This window comes from Marmota monax, unplaced genomic scaffold (assembly GCF_021218885.2).
Source record: "Marmota monax isolate L192 unplaced genomic scaffold, Marmota_monax_Labrador192_F-V1.1 WCK01_AAM20220418_F8-fsc00042, whole genome shotgun sequence".
In the NCBI taxonomy this organism is placed as follows: domain Eukaryota; kingdom Metazoa; phylum Chordata; class Mammalia; order Rodentia; family Sciuridae; genus Marmota; species Marmota monax.
In genome coordinates this window covers 374,220-396,278 of record NW_026693008.1, presented here as the reverse complement: position 1 = coordinate 396,278, position 22,059 = coordinate 374,220, and the positions used below count along the sequence as shown (strand labels likewise).

The following is a 22,059-nucleotide window of genomic DNA, read 5'->3' as shown; positions in this document are numbered from 1 at the left end:
TCACACAATTGGATATGGACATGGCACTGTCCCAGGCTTCTGACTCGCAGGAGCCCCCAAGAAGGAGAGAGATGAGATCAGGATCCACCTTTGCCACTTCCCAGCTCTGGGACCTCGGGGTCTGAAGACCTCTTGCCTTCTCTATGCCTCAAGAGTCTCACAGGACCGCAGAGCCCATGCCATGGGAAGAGGCCTAGAAGGGCACGTCAGTGGACCACAGCTACTATTTTTGCACGCCAACCATAAGATGTGGCCAACATCTGTCCATTTTTTGCATTCCAAAAATGGTCATTCCGTGCGTTCGACTCCATTCACTAAGTAAAACTCTCTTGTCCCGACCAGCCTTCGCTTTTACACAAAAAGGGGGAAGGCAGCATTCCCCATACAGGGCCCAACAATGGCCAGCCTTATGGAGGAAAGGCAGGGCATAATCACAAACACATTTTCTCCACTTGGGCTGTAAAAGCTGAAAATGGCTGCCAGGTGTGAGCAGACACAATAGGCCCTGCCTTCTTTTGCAAGGTCACCCTGCAGGTCAAAATCCAGCCAGCCCATTTTCGGATTAGGTGCCTATGCACAGGAGGCTTCCCCCGTGGTAACTGGATTACAGAAGCCACCTGCAGGAAGTGAGGAGGGGGAGGAGGAGAAGGAGGAGGAGGAGGAAATGGTCCCAGTTGGAATGAGGCTGTTGATATGGTCAGGAGCCAGCCGGCTTGCTCACTCGCTCACTCACTTGCTTGCTCACAGGGGGAGATTGTGCAACCCGGGGCAGCTCTGTTTCCGGCTCCATTTCACGGAGCCCTGGAGGGTTTTCAAGCACCCAGCCAGCAAGGATCGTTGCTTCTCCTCCAAGGCGGTCCATGGGCAACCATATTCCCACTGGGTCTTGCACTATATTTAAAGCATGTAAGCATGGTCACCAGGAAACGAGAGAGAGAGAGAGAGAGAGAGAGAGAGAGACAGAGACAGCCCGACTCTCAACAACAGAACCCAAGCTACTGAGTTCCCAAAAAAGGCGGTGACCTCCATGAGCAGGCTCTCTCCCCTCCTCGTCTCCCCCAGCCCTGCAGCTGGTGCTAGCCCTGGATCGCTCAGCAAATAACTTGCAGATGGACCTCTCATCTGGCGGGCTCACCACCCCCACTCTCAAAGAAGGAGGGAAAGAGAGAGGAAGAAAATGACAAGTCATAACTGTGTAATTTGGCAGGCTCTCGAGGAGGCCATAGCCGCTCCTCTCCCAGGGAAGGGATCACTTTGACTGGGGGGGGGGCAAAAAGACGTCTGCTCTACAGAATCCCTGGGACGTTTCCGGGACAGAAAGCTGCTTTCTTTGTAAATTGGGTGTTTAATTTTCTATTTTGGGGCTGGCTGGTGGCATCCAGCATTGGATGAGGCTGTGGATCTAAGAACCACCGGTCCCACTGTGCCTTCCAACAGAAGCTTGCTGGCTTTAGAAAGGGGCGTGGGGGAGGGCAAATTGGCCCCCAAAAAAGGAACCTGCCGTGTCCTTTTGGCCCTGAATCCTGCCAAGTTCTCAACGTGCTGGCTGAACATTTAGGGTGCTCCACCTAACGCCTGTAAATCACACCCACTTGTCGAGGGAGAGAAAGGGAGTCAGGAGGAGGAGGAGTCTCGGCTAAAAGGTCACTTTATCTGGGATCCTTCTCGGTCACGCAGCCCCCTAGGCCACAAGGAGTGAGGGGCTCCTTAGTGCTCAGCCGCTGTACGACAACTGTCTGCTCAACTCTCTGCAGGTGGAGAGTCCCCCAGGCAGGGCTCTGAGATGGGGCCTGTCTGGGCTTCGTGTGGAACCCAACTGGGAACCCCACAGCAGGCACCCTGCAGAGAGAACCCTAACCCTTCACCACAAACCAGCCTGGGCCTCCTCCACTGTCCTTCCACCTCTTTGGCCCACTCATGACCTCCCAATGGCAAGGCAGAGTGGCCCTGCTCACCCATGCTCTTTTGAACTCCCACCTGGATCAAAGAGGTGCCACTTAAGACTTAGGTGAGGACAAAGTCCTGCCAGATACCTGGGAACTGAAAATCGGCAGAAAGGAAGGTTCTGTTAGAGCTACCTGTGGGCCTGGGCCGCAGCCTGTGAATGGAGACACCTGTGCCCACAGTGAAGCCAACAGCAAGCCTCCTGCCCACGGGAGATGCTCGGGGAGTTCCGTGCCTCTGGAGTAACTGGGGAAGGTCTGCAGAGAAGCCCTGAGTGGTCACCAGTAAACAGCAAACTCAGCAGAAACAAACTTGTGACTGCCTGGGGTCTCCAGCCCTGAACCTGCGGCCAGGTCTGTTCTGCCCATGGTACCTAGATGATGGGCACCACCCCAGCCCAGAACTCTCCTCAGAAGTGTCTGCTTTAGTGGCGGAGCACCTAGTACATGTGAGGTACTAGGTTTGATCCTCAGCACTGCATAAAAATAAATAAATAATCAGAGATATGATGAATTATGGTATAAGGGTGTATTAAGAATTGTAATACAAAAATAAATAAATAGATAGATAAATAAATAAGTTGGGTGTGGTGATGCATGCCTGTAATCCCAGCTGCTTGGGAGGCTGAGGCAGGAGGATCTCGAGTTCAAAGCCAGCCTCAGCAAAAGTGAGACCCTCAGCAACTCAGCAAGACCCTGTCTCTAAATAAAATATAAAATAGGGCTGGGGATGTGGCTCAGTGATCAAGTGCCCCTGAGTTCAATTCCCGGTACCCAATCCATCAATCAATTAAATAAAGGTATTATGTCCATCTACGACTAAAAATATTGGGGGGGGGGACTAGAAGTGACTGCTTTACCAGGGCTTCAGAGCCCCACTGTTCTAAACAGATGCCTGACACCACACAGTGAACTGTCCAAATAATTTACTGTCTCCCAATGCCCAAGCAGCCTGGGAAGGACAAGAGAGCCTTGGGGCTCTGACCCCCTGCCCCAGGCAGCAGCTCCCAGACCAGGAGCAGATGCATCATCTGGGAACACGTGGGCAAAGCAATTCCTCTCCTACCACCACCTCCACCTCCACCTCCACCACCACCACCACCATCAACTGAGCCTGGAGTAGGGCGGGGCCAGCAGTCTCAGCAAGCTCTCCAGGTGTTTCTGAAGGAAACTCCAGAACCACCAGGCTACTGGGGAGGGGAAGCCCCTGATCTCTAGAGGGAACACGAATGAGGTCTCTCCAGAACAAGGAGACCAACAAAATCTGGGCAAAAGCAAGCACATCTTCAAAGATGCAGAGGGGAAGCGCAGTCTCCATTTAAGAAGTTTGCTTTTGTTTTTCGTACTGTTCAAGAAAACACACACACACACACACACACACACACACACTATGGCCATATCTTCCCTCTGGTGCGTGGGGACCTAAAGGACTTGGGGCTGCTCAAAGAACAAGACCCCTGCATAAGCTGGGATTGGGGCCTCCTCAAACACAGCCTTGCCCACAGTTTCTTCCTGAAGTGGCCGGAGTCACTATGAACTCTACATTTTGATGAGGTGGGTTTCACTGCCGGAGCAATCACACTGAAATGGCCCAGGTAGGGTTGACTTTTACCCTGACACACAAATGGACAGACCTTCCGTTAGCAGGAAGGCCGAATGGGGTGGCCGTGCAGAGGAGGCCTGTTCAGAAGGGCCTGGGGGAGGATCTGTTTCCACACTTTTCTTATTTTTCCTTTGCAGTACTGAGGATTGAAACTAGGGGTACCATGCCACTGAGCTACATCCTCAGCCTTTTTTGGGGGGAGGGGGATACCAGAGATTAAACCCAAGGGCGCTTAACCACGGAGCCTCATCCCTTTTTTATATTTATTTTAGACCTTTTTTATATTTTATTTAGAGACAGGGTCTCATTGAGTTACTCAGTGCCTCACTAGACTGCTGAAGCTGGCTTTGAACTTGCAATCCTCCTGCCTCAGCCTCTCAAACCGCTGGGATCGCTGGGATGACAGGCGTGCGCCACCGTACTTGGTGCCTTTCTTATTTTTTGAGACAGGGTTTCACTAAGTTGCTGAGGCTGGCCTCAAACTTGTGATCCTGGGCTGGGGATATAGCTCAGAGCTTGCCTGGCATGCACAAGCCTGGGTTCAATCCCCAACACCACACACACACACACACACATACTTGTGATCCTCCTGCCTCAGCCTTCCAAGAGACTGGGGGGGGGGGGGCGTTATAGGTGTGCACCACCCCCACCTGGCTCATTTCCATATTTCCTAACACACTTGGTTATTGATTAGTTTTCTCTCAATCTGATTGGTGGATGGTCCAGCAGGCAATCCCTCCACCAGAAGGAGAGTATGGTTCTTTATCGTGGGAAAAAAAACATACCCACCTCAAATGTGGCCACAGATTCTACACTGAATACATTCACAGAGCTCCACCATCTGAGAGTACCACTCAATTTTTGAAAACAACTATTATTTCACACTTCCAGAGATAAACATCACGCTCAAGAGATGATTTTTCACATGAATCTTCACGATGTCTGCAAAGGCTGGCCTTCTGGGGAATGCTATATATTAGGAAGTTTTAACCGCAGGGGAGTGAAGAGAAAGGCCTCATTTATTCTCACTCCTTAGGCAAGAATGAATGCTCCAGCCCCCACGCAGGCAGGCACACGTGTGCACGTGTAGTCAGTTTGAGGAATGCTAGCAACTATTTATTACTCAGTATGATTTCACCTGTGCCTCAAGACTAATTACCGACAGTCCCAGCTCAGGTCCCGAGGCCAACACTAATTTTCCAAAATTAAAGTCTAGGTCTCTTTCCCCCCTTGCTTGCAGGCTGAGCCCTTAGGGGGACTTTAATTATTCACCCAGCCATGGGGAGGGGTAGAGGCTCCTATGGCTGCCTCCCCTCTAAGACCTGCTCTTTAATTACACTTTAATGTGAATTGATCTCTGCACTAAGGAGACTATAAAGAAGACTGATCTCATCTCTCTTTTTTTTTTTTCTAGAGGGTTTGCTAGAGAGTTAGGTATTCCCATTGATTTTACGTCACTAGCAGATCCAGCCAGGAAGAGGGCTCAGGCTGCTGCTGCCAGTGATCTCTCTAGCTCCACATTTCCCTCGCTATGAGAGAGGTCACCCACAGGACACCAGGTTGCTTTCCTCCCAGGCTGTATTCTCTGGGACTTACAATTTACTAGTATGTTAAATATCCCATCCCTTTTATTTAATCAGTTTTTCTTCAGCTAAGAGGTCACAGCAAATTAGAGGACTTAGAACCATCTCAGGTATTTTTATTTAATTTATTCATACTCTAAGTCTTCCAGGTACATTTGTTAACAGGAGAGAGAAATTTTCCTCAAAAGCAAATGACAGCCACTCACAGTGGCCCATGCGTGTAACTGCGGCCACTGAGGAGGCTGAGGCAGGAGGATGGTGAGTTCAAAGACAGCCTCAGCAACTTAGTGAGACTGCAACAACTCAGCAAGAAATATTTAGAAATAAAATATTTTTTTATAAAAAAGGCTGGGATGTGGCTCAGTCGTTAAATACACCTGGGTTCAATCCCTGGTACAAAAAAAAAAAAAAAGCAAATGACGTTTTCAGATATGTGGACACCAGAGGCTGAAAGAAAGGGGATACAGGAAGTGAGTGCTGACGGGTGGGGGGTGGGCAAGGGGGTCTCTTTTTGGGGTGGTAAAAGTGTTTTAGCATTAGATACTGGTTATGGTTGGACCCCATTGAGAAGATACTAAAAGATGAACTGTATACCTCAAAAATAGTTAAAATGTTGAGTTCTTTAATTTTATCTCAATCAAAAAAATCTAAAGAGCCCAAGTGCAGTGGCGCACGCCTGTCATCCCAGTGGCTCGGGAGGCTGAGGCAGAAGGATCACGAGTTCAAAGCCAGCCTCAGCAACTTAAGTGAGACCCTTGTCTCTAAATAAAATACAAAAAAAAAGGCGGGGGCGGGCTGGTGATGTGGTTCAGTGGTTAAGGGCCCCTGGGTTCAATCCGCAGTAACCGCCCCCCACCAAAATTTTTTTTCAAGATTAGAAATATTTAAACACACACACACACACACACACACACACACACACACACACACACACACCTACCTAAGGAATTTTGACAGCAATTTCACAGTCACAAGTAACTGTGTCAACCTGGTTTTTGTTTTTATCTCCCACCTGGTGGACACAGGTGGGGGAGACCAAAGGAGGTGGCGGGGTGAAAAGGCAAGTTCTGACAGGTACCAACACCACCTGGAGAGGAAGCCGGGCAGACACAGCCAGGGTGGCCTCTGCGTGGGGTTCAGAGTGAAAAATCGGTTTTCAGCCTGCTTTCCTCCCAGGACTGAAAACCAATCAGTCCTCCACACGGCAACCAACCTCCTCCATGGCGTAAGTGCAGAACTGCCGCAGGAAAAGCAGAAATGTTCCTGTGGCAGAAATGTCGGGTATGCCTCAGACAAAATTACGGTTGCCGTGGGAATCATAACTTGAGTTTCCTGGACTTTGAATTAAAAAAAAAAAAAAAAAATCTCAAACGTGAAATTCGACTGGCAGACTCTGCTCCCATTTAACAAAAGGCTGTTTCTTTTTCTGAGAATTATTTTTATGAAATTAGCGCCCTCGCTCCAACCCAATCCTATTAAAAGCTTTCCTGGAGTTTTATGCTTTCTGTTATTAAGGACAAATGGCTCTGGTATTATCCCCAGGACAAGATGCAAGTAAACCTGCTCTCTGACAAATACTTTAATTGAGTTAGATCCCTTTAATCAGAAAGTATTAACCAATTGAAATTGTGCTGTAGGACCCCAGTTCCCAAAACTCTAGAACTCTCTCTCTCTCTCTCTCTCTCTCAAAGCCCTGATATTAAAGCCAGGCACCAAACTAAACCTCTTCCCAGGAGACCCTTCCAAGGGTGACACCCAGCAAAGAAGGGAACTGGAGTCTGAGAACTCAGGGCATGCCTGTGTGACTGACCGAGATGAAGAGCTCAGCTCCAGAGGCCAAGTCTAGGATGACAGGTGTCTGAGCTGAAAATCACAAATCTGCTATTTCTGCTAAAAGACACAAAGTACCAAGAGCAGCTACTGGACAGAGGGATCAACCATGTCTTCAGTGACATTGCCCCTGCCCTCGATTTCTGGGTCACCCAAGAAATCGATGCCTGATTCAACAAAAAAGAAAAAAGGAACTTGTCCCAGGTCACACCTGCATCGGAGGCAGAGAAGGATACACACCAGGTCTCCCCTTTTCCTTTCTGCATTAGCCTATAAACCTGTCGCAATAAAGTTGTCTTCCCGAACTCACATGGCCTCACAGTAATCATATTTTGCTTACTTTTCTGATCCTCCACCTGCTCAAAGAAGGGAAATAAACCACTGGACAGGGTGGCACATGCCTATAATCCCAGCAGTTCAGGAGGCTGAGGCAGGAGGATCGTGAGTTCAAAGCCAGCCTCGGGGGCTCAGTGGTTAACTGTTCCTGGGTTCCATCCCTGGTACCAAAAGGGGGGGGGGGATAAAATACTGAGGGACTAAGGACTCTTAGATGTCAGAGTACAGCTCAGTGGTAGAGCACTTGCCTAATATGTGAGAGGCCCTGCGTTCCATCCCCACTGCCACAAGCAAGCAAAAACGAAGTCTGTAACTATTAGTACATTTTCAGACAACGTGTCAGTGCTCCCATGTCACCTTGGGGACAGCCTCCGGGACACGACTTCACGGGGCACAGGAGACACCTAATAAATATTCAAAGAACACGGGACACATTTTAATTCTAAATTTCTGCAAGGCAACAGTACCTATCAGGAACACATGTTCTTCTAAGCTGATCAATGGGCACCGCTTCGTGGATGGAGATGCCAAAGGCCTTGTTGGGTCAGAATGGGAAAGATGTCCTCTGGCTACAAAGTGACCCTCACCCACTCTCTGCTCATCCTCTGTTGTTCTCTCCTCCATCCTTCATGTAGGCCACAAAGGAAATCCAGAAATGCATGCAGGGTGACCGCAAAATCATCTAGACTCCTGCTCCCCAGAGGTCACTCTGCTAACCTAACCATCTGCAGACACTCGGTTCAGGCATCCAGTCTGAGAATCTCCGAGAAAATGAAAATAAAGACCCTTCCATTTCTGTTGTCTCAGAGAAATCACTGCCCAAGTCAGAGGGACACTGACTTCAGGCCAGAGAGGTTGCCAAAGCTAACCTGCATTTTCCAAAACTGAGTCGGAGTGAGAAGGGAGTCTCTCTCTCTCTCTCTCTCTCTCTCTCTCTCTCTCTCTCTCTCTCTCCTGTACATATTTCAACGCTGTCTAATGGAATAGCAGGAACAAGGCCAGACAGCCCCACTGCTACTGGCACTGGGGCCAGGGAACAGAAATGTATTTTTAGTCAGCAGAGCAAGGCGTGATTCAAGTGCCACAGGCCCGGGGGGCAAGCTGGGGGCGTTCCTGCCTCTGGCATGGGGTAGCTCACAGTCACCTGCCATGCTCCTTGCACCAAGGGCAGGGGGTGGACAAAGAAGCCTTGGAAGGACACACATGTCCCATCTCAGTTCCACCTCTCCATATTTTGCAACTTAGCAGACCTTCGGGGAGCCGCACCTTCTTCTCTGGCAACTCCAAGATATGCTCTGCAGTGCTGGCTCCCTCACCAAACGAGAAAAGGAGGAATGAGTGGGCAAATGGCCTGGGAGCTTGTTAAAAATGTGGTTCTGGGGGATGTGGCTCTGCATTTCTTTGTTTTGGGTGATGGTGGTGGTGGGTGGGTACCAGGGATTGAACCCAGGGACACTCGACCACTGAGCCCCATCCCCAGCCCTATTTGGTGTTTTATTTAGAGACAGAGTCTCACTGAGTTGCTTAGTGCATCGAGTTTGCTGAGGCTGGCTTTGAACTCACCATCCTCCTGTTGCAGGCTCCCGAGATGCTGGGATGACAGGCAGGCAACACGGCACCCGGCTGTGGCCCTGCATTTCTAATGGGCCTGGTGTGGATACGATACTGCTGGTGCACAACCTGGGCTCTCAGGACTCGCGAGCATCTCCGTGCACTTGGCTGGGAGAACACTCTGGGGGTTTCCACATCCCCAGCTCGCCTCACCAAAGGCTCACTCATTTAATTTAGCCCAAGATCAGGCACCCTGCAGGTGCTGCACACAGAACAAGTGGGCACAGAAAGAAAGTGAACCCTCTGTTCGTACTTCAAGGGTCATGGTTTTCCTGCTTTCAGTTTTCATTCCCTCACAGGGAACAAAGACCGTCCCACAATGCCTGTGGCCCTATAGTGTCTCACCAGCCACTATTAAGAGCCACCAAGTATCATATACTCGCTAGGTGACCCGCATGATAGCAAGTGCTTCATGTATGTTCTGCTCCCCTCTAGGCCTGGCCCTGTCCATCTGTAATCCCAGTTACTCGGGAGGCTGAGGCAAGAGGATAGCAAGTTTGAGGCCAGCCTGGGCAACTTAGTGAGGCCATGTCTCAAAATATAAAAGAGTTTGGGGATGTGGCTCAGTGGTAGAGTGCCCTGGTTCAATCCCCAGTACCCCACCCCTCCAAAAAAAAAGTCAGGAATCACCTTTTTTTTTTAATTGAGATTCAGAGATGACGTCAACTGTCCAGGATAGGGTGAGCCACCATCCAGCCCCTCCCCAGGCTTTCCTGAAAAACCCTCAGCAGCCTCGGAAAGGGTTAAGCTCCAGAGTGTGTTTCACAAGGACCCGGCGCTCCCTGAACACAGGGCCCGCAGCCAGCCAAAATCCAAGATCGACGCGCTGACCCGAGATCTTATTAATAGTGCCTTCCTGCCGAATCCCCCTGCTCAGCCTCCTGATTCCAGGGTTCCAGAAAAAAGGATGCACACAGGTGAGCGAATGAATTGTAAAACCAGCAAAATCAAGATAAAGTGAAAATGCGCAGGGCTGCAGTGTGGACAGGAAATTCAGTAGGCAGCGGGTGCTCGGCTCCAGAAGCTGCCCAAAAAATCTGGCGAAGCGCATGGCTGGCCTCCCAGCTGGGAAGACCTGTCAGGCTGCAGGAGCAGGGCCACGACAGGTGCCTCGTCCCCAGCAAAGGCAAACAGCTCAAATGATCGCACCCCGGGGCTTCCTCGCTGCGTTTTGGTTAAAACCCTGTATGTCCTTTTTGGTTTGCTCTGTAAGAACACACAGATTTCACTTCAGTCTATCATTGACCATGACAATGAATTCCTCTTTTTTCTGCTGATTTCTGAAGCCAGGGGGCACTTCATTATTATTTATATATATATATATATATATTCAGAGCCCTAAAAGTAAACTGAGTCTCAGTCCCAAAATTCACTGGCACAGGGCTGAGCCTGCTATCTTATAATTCACACGACTTCCTTTACTTCCAATTTATTCACCCGAGCTGCAACTTCATGGGTCAGAGAGCAAGTAGAAAAGTCCTAGCGTCCCCCAAACGGGAGACAAGTCAAGGGCTGAAGATGTGGCGCAATGGTAGGGCACTTGCCTAGCTAGAAGGTGTGAAGCCCAAGGTTCCATTCCCAGCCCTGCCGGACAAAAGGGGTGTTGGGGGGGGGCAAAACTTCTAGCTTTTGATTCTGCAAAACCCCAGAACAGCAAACGAGGCATTTTCCATGACGAAGGTCATTCTTCACCAGTAAGCAAGCACGCCACCACAAGTTCTCTGCCACCAGTGTCAGCAAGCCAACACCACGGCCCCACCACGGCCCAGAGCCCCAGATGGCACTACTCACAGAAAGAGAGACACCACATGTGGAGAGGCAGCACCCAGGGACGGTATGGCTGTCAACTCATTGTTATGGAGGTACCTGTAACAAAAGCAAGAGGGAATGGATCATATGGAGCACTTAAGTTAGGCGTTTAGAAACACAAACATACAAGGCCAATCAAAACCACCGTGAGCCAGGCGCGGTGGCGCAGACCTGTCATCCCAGCAGCGGTGGCGCAGACCTGTCATCCCAGCAGCTTGGGAGGCTGAGGCAGGAGGATCATGAGTTCAAAGCCAGCCTCAGCAACTTAGTGAGGCCCTAAGCAACTCAGTGAGACCCTGTCTCTAAATAAAATATAAAAAGGCTGGGAATGTGGCTCAGTGGTTAAGCACCCTGGGTTCAATCCAGCTACCAAAAAATAGATTAAGATAGATAGATAGATAGATTGATAGATAGATAGATGATAGATAGAAGCCTACTGCTACATTCACCATAGGAGGTATGAAATAAAAGAATCCACAAGTGAGTTTTAAAAGAGAGAGAAGTCCTACGAAGTCACAAAGCCTAACTATTCCTCACACCCCTGGTAAGAAATTAACACTAACATCAAGCTCAGAAAAGAAATCAAGACTAACAGACATCAAGTAGTGAGAATAGGCCCAGATACAGGTTCAGGTCAAGTGTGGCCCCAAGTCCATCCTGGTTGGCTCAATCAGTCAGGAAGGGATCTGGGGAGGAAAGACTGTGCCCTCCTGGTTACTCAGTGCTCTGCCTGAACCACAGGGCAACATGCAGGAACAGAAAGCTGGAGACCACTGGCTCACTCCTGTGGGGTTCTGAGGTGCTGGGGTGACATAAGGGACCGATTATTTCGATGCCCCTACTATGAAATAACAAAGGGGCTGGACTCAGAGACACTCATCAATTTGAGGTTCCAGCTTCTCTGGACTCTGATGGAGTCTCTGGATGGTCTTCCAGGAAAACAAACATACACACATGCTTTCTGCACACACAGACACTGTGAAAACCCTCTGCAGACAGGATGTGCTCTCCAAGTTCCCTTCCTGCTGGAAGGTTCTGAATCTCTCTTTCCACCATTGATATCTCTTAATGGAAGGGAAAGCCCATGGACACAGCTTGCCTGCTCTGCCCCCAGAGGGCTGTACAATCTGGCCTCCTTACATGGACATGTATTTCCAAATCTGGGAAGAGAATCCAAAAATCAGACTTGCAATGTGAGCCCAAGAAACCTCAGGAAAGCCAAAGCAGTGTCCAGGCATTCTGCCGGGTGACAGGCTGGAAAGAAATTGTACTTGAGATGCAAAGTCAAGGGAATAAGACTGGATTATCTTGCTCTCGATTTTTTAAGGGAGGTACATCTTACACACAGGGCACTCTCTGAAGACAGGCCACTGGCATGACAGCTGTATTCATCCAAGTAGAGAACCCGCCTCTGCCTGAACAGGATCATCTGGGTGTCTGCCATCTTTTACAGAAATGAATAGGAGAAGGGAAAAAAAAGAAAGAAAGAAAGGAAGGCCTTGAATTATCCTGTTGCTTTCTTCGGTGCCAAAGCCGGTTAGGGATGAGGCTTGGCAGTTACTGGGCCGTAGGACACAGAATGCCTGTTTCAATAGCTTCATGACTGAAGCATCTGGCAGAGAGAAAGCAGATCTGTATCATGTGGCAAATCCTTTCTTCACTTAAAGAGCCCTTGTTTGTGTGTTGAAATAGGCAATTAATTACTTTAACAGTCTGTTATCTGACGGTCCCCTGAATCAGATGGTTTCTGCTTCTACCTTTTATCTCTCCCAACCCTGCTGCGGGATCCATTTCCCATCGCGGTACTGAAAACTCTCCATCAGTCCTAATCGTGACCAGGAAAATTTCACAGTATCTATGAGCACACTTATCACGAGAGGACACCCTCGGGTTTCCCCAGAGCAAGAAAAGCTCAGCTCAGACGCCTGCTACCACCAAGGTCTCTCCTAGAGGTTGACTCTCATACAGAATATGAGGTAATAAGAAGAGTAGCAGATGACTTACCAAAGGGCTTACTATCTGCCAGAGGAAGCTCTAAGAGGTTTTCAGCCTATGGACTCATCTTTTGGACCCTAGAAGTGGGTCCCAGGAACGTTTCCATTGAAATAAGAGGTGTTAAATAATTGGACCAACATCACTAACAGGAAATAGCAGTGGCCCAGGAAATCTGGCCCCAAAATCTGGGTTCTTAACTACTATCCTCTGTTTTTTTTTTTGTTTTTTTTTTAATTATCATTATCCCCCCAGGGGTACTCGACCACTGAGCCACATCCCAGCCCTTTTTTTGTATTTTATTTAGGGACAGGGTCTCACTGAGTTGCTTAGGGTCTTGCTAAATTGCTGAAGCTGGCTTTGAACTTGCAATCCCCCTGCCTCAGCCTCCTGAGCTGCTGGGATGACAGGCGTGCATCACCACGCCCGGCTTCTTTATGATTGTAGCGAAACCCATGTGTGTATTATGTAAAGTGATCATCACAACAACTTTGAGTTAGGTTCCGGGTACTACCACTGTTTCCTATATGACACTCATTTACCAAGTCAGTTTAAGTAACCGGCCAGGGGGACATGGCCAAGAGATGAACAGTGACCTCAAATCAGAGAAGAGAGCAGCGAGCAAACAAGCCAAGAAGCATGGGGCTGGCCGGAAAGCTCCTAATCCCTTAGGTAACATCGAAGTTGTTTTCCTGCCTTGATTTGAATTTGAACCTAAAAGTGAGTATGTAAAAACTCTGGCTAATGAGCCTGGTCTCAGGCCACCTACTGTACATATGACAAATCGCTCCACCCCAATTTCACAGAAATAAAGGAACATGGAGAAAAAGGGAGTGATGACATTTCCCATCTTGACAGAACTGCTCTATGTAGAGTACGCAGGGACAGTGGGGCAGGGCTACCGATTAATGGGGCATCCATGTGGACGAGTATCTCCAAGTCCACAGGCTGGGTCAGAAATAGCAGGCTCTAATCTCAACAGGGCCGCCCGATGTAGGAACAGGACAGTTGGAGCTCAGAGGAGAGGAACTGCACGGATTGCTTATTTTGGGATGGTTTCTAATTAAAAAAAAAAAAAAAAAAAACACAAAAAAAACTGCTGGTGCAGTGGACATCTACTTGCTCCACCAAGCACTGGCTCCCTCCCCGATCCTCTATCCATCCCCTGTTGAAAGGAGAATGAGATCCTCGGGAGGCCACAGAGGCCAAACTCAGCTTTGAGACTCTGAGAGCTTCTAGCCAGACTGAAATAGAGACTGGTCAAAAATAGCACACAGCCGGAGCTTTGAGGGAAAAGGCAACTCGGGGTGTTTAGGCGTCTCCACGAAGTTAGAAACTTTCGGGATTAAGGAGGGTGTCTTATGGAATCTTTTTACTATCTAGGGCTATGCAGTCTCGCACACCCCGTCCCCCAACCTTAACTTCTTCCCTCCAGCCCCCAAACGAAGCTGATTTCCATCAAAGGCCCTAAAACTCTTGCTGAAATATCTGGCTTCTATAAAACTTTTCCTGATGATTCAGGACCAAGAAGTGCCTCAAATGTATCAGACAATGAATCACGGCCCAACCCAGGAGCTGGAAGGAGGTGTAAGTTAGGTCAGTGGGGGCTGCGAGGGTTGCCTGACCCCAGGGCAGAACCCGGACAAGACCTTGACCCACTCGATCCTTAAGGTCAGCGGGGACTTGTGGGTCCCTGAGTTTTCTCCCCAAACTTACACTTATTTAGCTCGGCTCAAGGAAAAAGTTACATTTAAATGTTCAAAAGGACATTTCACAGTACATCATCATCGTTTACTATCTTAATGAAGTTTGACTTTTAACCAACAATATAAAACCCACCGAAGGAGTATTATGGGGTTATAGCATTTTTTTTTCCTTACCAGACTTATTGATTGAATAGCTGATAGAGGCACACAGAAAAGATTTCAAACCATTTCAGAAAAGAATACAGGGAGTATACAGTGAAAAATAAAGTTCCCGTATCCTTCAGTCTCCTGGCCTGCCTCCAAGAGGAACCTCCTGCTGCAGACTATGAGAGATGTGCATGTGCTTTTATTTTACACAAACGCTTGTGTCTTGTGGGCTATTCTGTACTGCTCTTTTCCCCTCAGTAATATATCTTGAGGAGTTCTTCATCCAGCTGCAGAGTAGTCCTCTGCTGATAGGAGTGGTTTTTTTTTTTTAAAAAAAAGGACCCTTTTCTTTGCTGATTTATTTTGCCAATTTGTTCTTAGTAGGCAGAATGTTTGTTTCAATTGCTTCCAACTAGAGACACAGATCCAACTACTAACAATCAAGTCAGGAGGTGGGCTGGAACTATGATTTCCCTTCTTTTTTTTCTCCTTATTAACCAATTTATTTATGGTACTAGGGGTTGAACCCAGGGCCTCATGCATGCTAGGCAAGTGCTCTACCACTGAGCCACAGCCCCTGTTTTGAGACAGGGTCTTCCTAAATTGCCTAGGATGGCCCTGAACTTGCCATCCTCCTGCCTGAGCCTCTGGGGCAGTTGGGATTACAGGTATGCACCATCACATCAGCTTGGCTTTGTTTCTTAAGAGGGAGAAAGCCATCAGGAGCACACAGGAACATGATTTCAAGAGAATTAATAACTGAGGTTATGCTTTAGCTACTGGAGAATAATACATACTAAATAATTGCTTTAGCAAGACTTCATGATACATAATTTCTAAAATTATTTTTGAATAATGACAAAGAATATACAGCTCTCCCCTGGTATCTGTGGGTTTAACTGTAGGAACCGCCCCCCCCCCTTCCACCAAACTATGCCCAAGACTTTTACAGAAAACTGTAGCAGTATTTGTATAAATCCTATGCATATCCTCATATACCCTTTAAATCACTTCTAGGTTACTCCGAATGTTATCTAACATTGCATAAAGGCTATGAAAATAGTTGTTACATTGTATTTTTAGGGAATAACAACAGGGAGAAAAAAGTTTGTATATGTAATTTTTTTCCCCAATATTTTCAATCAGAGGTTGGTTGAATCCATGGCCATTAAACCCATGGACATGGGCAGGACTGGCTGTGGTCACTTTAACAAGTGCATACAATAATCAGGGTGAACACAGACCCAGTGCCAGGAAAATAGGAATGGTCATCCCACCCCAAAAGAAGGAACTGAGACAGAGTTGGCAGAAAAGGGATTTTTTCAAAGAGATTACACAGCTTGCATTTTTTTTTTTTTTTTGGTTGTTTTAGTTTGGTTTGGGGTTTTCTTTTTCTTTTTCTTTCTAGTACTAGGGATTGAACCTAGGGGCACTGAACCACTGAGCCACATCCTCAAACCTTTTTAAATTTTATTTAGAGACAAGGTCTCACTGAGTTGCTTAGGGTCTTGCTAAGTTGCTGAGGCTGGCTTTGAACTCGCGATCCTCCTGCCTCAGCCTCCGGAGCTGCTGGGATTACAGGCGTGAGCCACTGAGCCCAGCCAGCTTGCGTTTTAAAGTCATACCTCCTCGTTCTCAAAACTTGCAGTACCTTTGTTTCCCTTTTCAACAAATGAAAATAATACAAGTGCCAGCCTTATAGGGTTTGGGCAGGTTACAGTTGAAATAATGAAACATAAAGGTTTAGGATACAGATACGTGGGAAATGCCTAGCAGGTGGTAGTGATTCACAGTCAAAAATAGTGCCTTAGAGCAACCCCTTCCCCACCTGTGCCCAACATACAACCATCATGCGCTCTCCTCACGCATGTGCATGCAGCCTTAGATGCTCGCAGCACAGCGAGCCATAAATACCCAATAGGGGACACAGGCTAGGCTTCCTCGCCCCTTAGAACATTTTAGGTCAGTGGCTCTGGCGAGCACATAGGGGTATCCACAGCAAGCAATCTCAGCCAGGCAGCAGTAACATGAGCTGAGCGCCATTTTCACCAAGGACTGTATAAATAGCCTTCCTATTATAGAAGAGCCTCGGCGTCCAGCACCCTGGGTGGAGGCCCTCCCTGGTGGGCCCTCAGGGCTGTGGGCAGTGCAGACCGTGTGGCTTGGAAGCAGCTGTCTAAGTGCCCCCATGTCCTCCAAGAGCCTCCAAATGGCTTTCTCCCTCTAACCAGCCCACAGTGTTATGTGGCTCGAGGGCCTCCAGAATTAAACCGCTGCTAAGCCACCCCCGGCTCCTTTGCCAGCCCTGGCTCTGACACTCCGCAGGGTTTGGGAGAACTGGCTGCCCCCTGGGAAACGCTCAGGCCCAGCTAACTCTGATGCAATGGGGTATCAACTGTGATTCTTGAGGGTTTTTTGGTTTGTTTTGTCTTTTCTTCCATATCCTTTCCCATCTCCCCACCACTCACCCCTGACACCTCCTTCAATCTCCAGGAGTATCAGAATTCCCGCAGGAAAGCCCCACAGACTTTCAGTGAGGAGTTCTGCTGCTCCGGGCACCATCTCCAGAGAGTCCAGGGAGTGGCACCAGGGAGAGGAGGCAGTCACGGTAGGTAAAAGGTTCAACCTGTCAGTCTCCAAAAATGTGTTTCTAAACTAGCACTCAGCCAGGGCTGCCCAGTTCCAAAAGCAGCCGAAGAGAAATGATACTCAGTGAGCCTTTGCCATAGCCAGGGCCCACGCATCATCTTCAGTTAATAACTACAAGGATGCTGATCGTGTGTCACTGTGTCGATGGCACAGAGGAGGCAAAGGAAACACCGAGGAGCTGTCACTTGTCCAGGGACGCAGACTCAAAACGAGAACCCCAAGGGGCAGAACCAGAACTCAAATGTCAAAACCCAGTTCTGCTTGCCACTAAAATGAGGGTCCCCCCCCCACTTCGCCCTACTGTGTCTGTAATAGATGACCTCGGCTTTACAAGGCCCACTCATGGAGGCAGTGCTGGGGGTGGGGGGATTCCACTCTTCAATTCTTGAAGCAAGGAAACTAGAGGCTGGTGGTCAAGAGAGCAAAACCCAATGCAAGTTGAAAGCCTGTGTGAGCAAGGAACAAGAACAAGGGAGCTAGCAAGACAGACGCTGAGAGCACCCTCTGAAGCATCCACAAAGAATGTGTTAAAATAATGTTTCTTTTTTTTAAATGTCAAAATAGTGGTGGGTTGGGAGGCTGAGGCAGGAGTTTAAAGCCAGCCTCAGCAACTTAGCGAGGCCCTAAGCAACTTAGTGAGACTCTGTCTCTAAATAAAATATAAAAGAGGGCTGGAGATATGGCTCAGGGGTTAAGCACCCCAGGGTTCATTCCTAGTAAAGGGCGGGGTGGGGCGGGGGAATGAAAAGCAAAATCCATGATAAACAAAATATCCAAAAAGTTTAAATCCAGGCAGGGTCAGCAACTGTGCTATGACAAGCCATGCTGGAGTTTTGGGTAACAGGAAAATGATCAGTAGTACTGATTCTGCCTCAGTTCAAAGTTTTTATATTTTGCTCCTCGTAGATATTTGAGGGAGGGGGGATTAATTTTGATTTTTTTTTTAAAGCATTGCATCAAAATAGCCATTACCTCGATTGCTGAGTTTGGGGTGCCCTCAAAATTTCTATGCCGGAGTCAAGTGCTCCACCTTCCTCTCCTGAGCCCCTTCCCCATTTGCATGTCTTATTCAATCCTGTACCCCCAGCACCCAGGACAGTGGCTGGCACAGAAAAGGCACTCAAAGAAGTGTTAAGTGGAAGCCCGGATGATGTCAGAGGAAATGCCCCAATTTTAATTCTTGTTCAACTCTAAAAAGAAACCACAGCCAGGCTTTGGGGCCATTATTAGGTACATAAGAGTTACTTGAACTCAAGCACTTGCAGTACCATGACAGTCAACCTGAAAAGTGAAATGACTACTGAGTGACAAACGGGAAGGTAGGATATACAGCATGGACACAATGGGAAAAAGGGTAAATCATGAACCATGCAAAGGAGCACAAGATTTCATCACACTACTCATAATAATTCACATCAATTTAGAACTTATGAATTGTTTACTTCTGAAATTTTCCATTTGATATTTTCAAACTGTGGTGGACCACAGACAACTGTACTCATTTGTCAGTAAAGTCAAAATGATGCAAATACCCCTTCGCACAAGCTTACATTGCCCATCTCAGAGAGTAAGGAATGCTACAAAATGAAAGGATTTTCTCCAAGATCTCTCCACCCCTCTACCAACCAGACAGAGATTTAGGGAAAGCACTCACACTTCCTGTAGATTTGGCAAGTCCTCAAAGCCAGCAGGGTCAATCTCAGAGAGTTTGTTGTAACTCAGGTTTCTGGTAAAGGAAAGGAAAAAAAATTAATCAATACTTGGCACTGTGCCCCAAATTGACAAATTTTATCCTTCCCCACTTAATCCCTCCCCCCAAAAATCCAAGCCCTCTCCCTCATAATTCCCATTATCTCATGCATTATTTTAAGTAACATTATTGCTACTGAAATTTACAGATATACCTCTCCTGCCCACTTGCATCCATAAACAAGGCACAGAAAGCCAGGCAATGAACATGCCAACCACCTGGGGCAATGGATTCAAGCAATACCATTTTATCACCTAACAATCTGTAAAGAAATCCTAAAGTGAGCCAGACCCCTACCCACATTAAGGTGTCCTGGTCCAAATACTCTGCACCAAATACTCTGAAAAGTCCAGGGCTATTCTTTTATACACACATGGAGTCTAACTTCCCATTCTTGTGGTTGGACATGATGTGGAGTGTCCCTGGTCGTGTGTTCATATATGAACATAGGAAAGTTCTGTCCCATTCATTCCACTGTCTTTCCTATTCCCATCCCCCTCCCTTCCCTTCATTCCCCTTTGCCTGATCCAATGAACTTCTATTCTCCCCCCACCCCTTATTGTGAGTCATCATCCACATATCAGAGAGAACATTTGGCCTTTGGATTTGGGGGATTTGCTTATTTCACTTAGCATGGTAGTTTCTAGCTCCAAACATTTACCGGCATATCAAGGCTATTCCTAATGACATTTTTTATCAATGTTTGACTAATGCATCAACATCAAACAGCAGTAAAGAAATGAAGAAAAGGTGGTTCAAGCCTTTTATTGTCTAAGCCAGTGGTTCTCAATCAGGGATGATTTTTACCCCCATCCCCCCATGTGCCCCGCCCCCCGCTCCCCCCACCATGGGGAGACAGCTGGCAATGTCTACAGGCATTTTTGGCATAAAGACAGAGGCAAATGGGTGGTTCTGGTGTCTGTGGGTAAAGGCCAAGGCTGCTATTCAACATCCTACTGTGCGCAGGGGCTGGAAATATCCAGCCCTATGTGTCAATACTATCCTGAGACTGAGAAACCCTGGTCTAAAAAAGAATTCAGGACTCAAAATTGCCCAAGCGCAAAGCTGAAGTTGGAGTGGTTGTTTACAAAAAGAACACTACAAGATTCCGAATTTATTATAAGGCTCTTTATGAGCCCAGGATCCCCATGCTGCGATCGTCACACAGAAGAAGGGAACCAAGTGTTAAGACATTCACACTGGTGTGAACCCTAGGCAGGGAAAGCCTGCGGAGCAGCCCTCTCGGGGGTACCACCTGTCTCACAAGCTCAGAATCACACCTTTCTTCCCATTCATCCCCAGCTGTACCCTCCAAGACCAAGAACGGGTTGGGCAATGCTCAGCTGAGCTTCTCTGATCACAGCCTCGACCCAGACCCCAGACCAGCTTCATCCTTTGGGGACAGAAACCACGAGATGTGATCTCCAAATCATCCCCAGCTTCTCACTCCTGCTGTCAAAGGTAAGTCCACACAGCCCGAGCAGGCCAAGGAGGCTGACGTTTTTCATCTCAGCTATTCATTCCACTGACATTCCTGCCAATGAGCAGCCCCAGTAATCAGGAGTTTAAAGTCTGCCTCTGAAAACGTCACCAAAGTGGCAGCTATCTTTTAAGGTTACTCCAGAGACATTTCAATCAATACTAACCTAGAACTGAGAGCCATTTCCCTGTGACATGGAAGACATTCATCTAAATAAAAGTCAAGCTGCACTGGAAACTAATGGTACCTCTGTGTTTGTGGCACAGCCTGAATTAAAGGCCATTTGTCCAGAAATTATGAGGCTGTAAAGACTGAAGGTGGTAACTTTTAAAAAATATCTTTAGTTGTAGATGGACATAACGTTATGTGGTGCTGAGGACTGAACGCTGAGCCTCACACTTGTTAGGCAAGCTCTCTGCTGCTGCGCTACAGCCCCAGCCCAGGTGATAACTCTTAAGGCCAGATATTGAAGTCAAGTGCAAGCTTGCTGGTACTCGGGGGTATTTATCAATGGGTACATAAAAACCAACAGGCTAGACCTGAGAAAGAAAACCCACAAAGGGAGAATTCCTCACATCAGAAAAAGGACTGAGATTTTCTTCTACTCTGAGAGGATTATCATGGCGGGTGGGTGGGGGGATGGTGGCTACCATTTCTACAGGTAAAGGTACTGCAAGCCTCAGGCTATAATTCATGTCATCACAGGTAACGTGAGAGATGACCTGGAGGAGACATGAGAGAAGGGCTCTCAGAAACCATGGAAGCAAGAGATGCAAAGAGCGGGTGCTTTGTGCAGCTGGCAGAATGACCAGGACATGGGCACACCTAACGGGACATTTGCTCTCAGTTTCAGAAACAAGAGCCAGGATAGGTGAATCTTCTTCATTTTCCAGAAAGGCTCAAAATATGAATTCTTATGGGAAATCGTGTTTTTTTTTTTTTTTTTTGGCGGGGGGTGGTGAGGGGTGATTGAACCCAGGGCTGCTTACCCATTGAGCCACATCCCAGCCCTTTTTATATTGTATTTAGGGACAGGGTCTCACTGAGTTGCTTAGAGCCTCACCAAGTTGCTGAGGCTGGCTTTGAACTCACATCCTCCTGCCTCAGCCTCCTGAGCCCCTGGGATCATAGCCAAGTGCCACTATGCCCAGTAGAATCTTTTAAATGCTTAAGGGAGCGGGGGCACAAAAAGTAACCCAGGATAGGCCAAGCAAAACCTGTCTGCCAGCCACATCTGGCCAGAAGACTGCCAATTTTTGGCCTGATCTGGGCCACTGACTCAGGAGGCTGTTAGTTATGAGGGACGGGCTTGTTTCTGGCTCCCGATGTGGCCAGGAGTAGAGCTGGGACTCACGGGGTCTTACACCATCCCCTGAGGGTTCTGCTTTGAAGTCACTTCCCTCTTTCCTCCCTAGCAAGTGTCTACCTACATCCTTCAGCTACTTAGAATAAAACCATCCACAGCCCCAACACCCTCTCTGATTTCCCTTAAAGAGCCGACATCATCTCCCTAAAGTCCAGAAGTGCTGTCAACATTCTGTTTCCTGGAGCAGGCTGAGAAGAGAGTCCTCCCTAAACATGATTATCCAGAGGCCAAGCAGCATCAGGATTGACAGTGAG

At 47.9% G+C, this 22,059-nt stretch overlaps 1 protein-coding gene across 2 annotated transcripts in view; it reads right to left on the bottom strand.

Annotated features, from left to right (window-relative positions):
* Positions 1-22,059, bottom strand: part of Lrig1 (leucine rich repeats and immunoglobulin like domains 1) — a 126,114-nt gene that overhangs the window by 62,072 nt on the left and 41,983 nt on the right. The window contains exons 2-3 of one of the 2 annotated variants that reach the window (XM_046452978.2): positions 18,864-18,935; positions 10,698-10,772 (exon numbers count right to left, since the gene is read on the bottom strand). In XM_046452978.2, coding sequence (XP_046308934.1) covers positions 10,698-10,772; positions 18,864-18,935 — 147 coding nt within the window. The remainder of the gene's footprint in view (positions 1-10,697; positions 10,773-18,863; positions 18,936-22,059) is intronic. The other variant, XM_058582069.1, reaches the window with a different exon arrangement.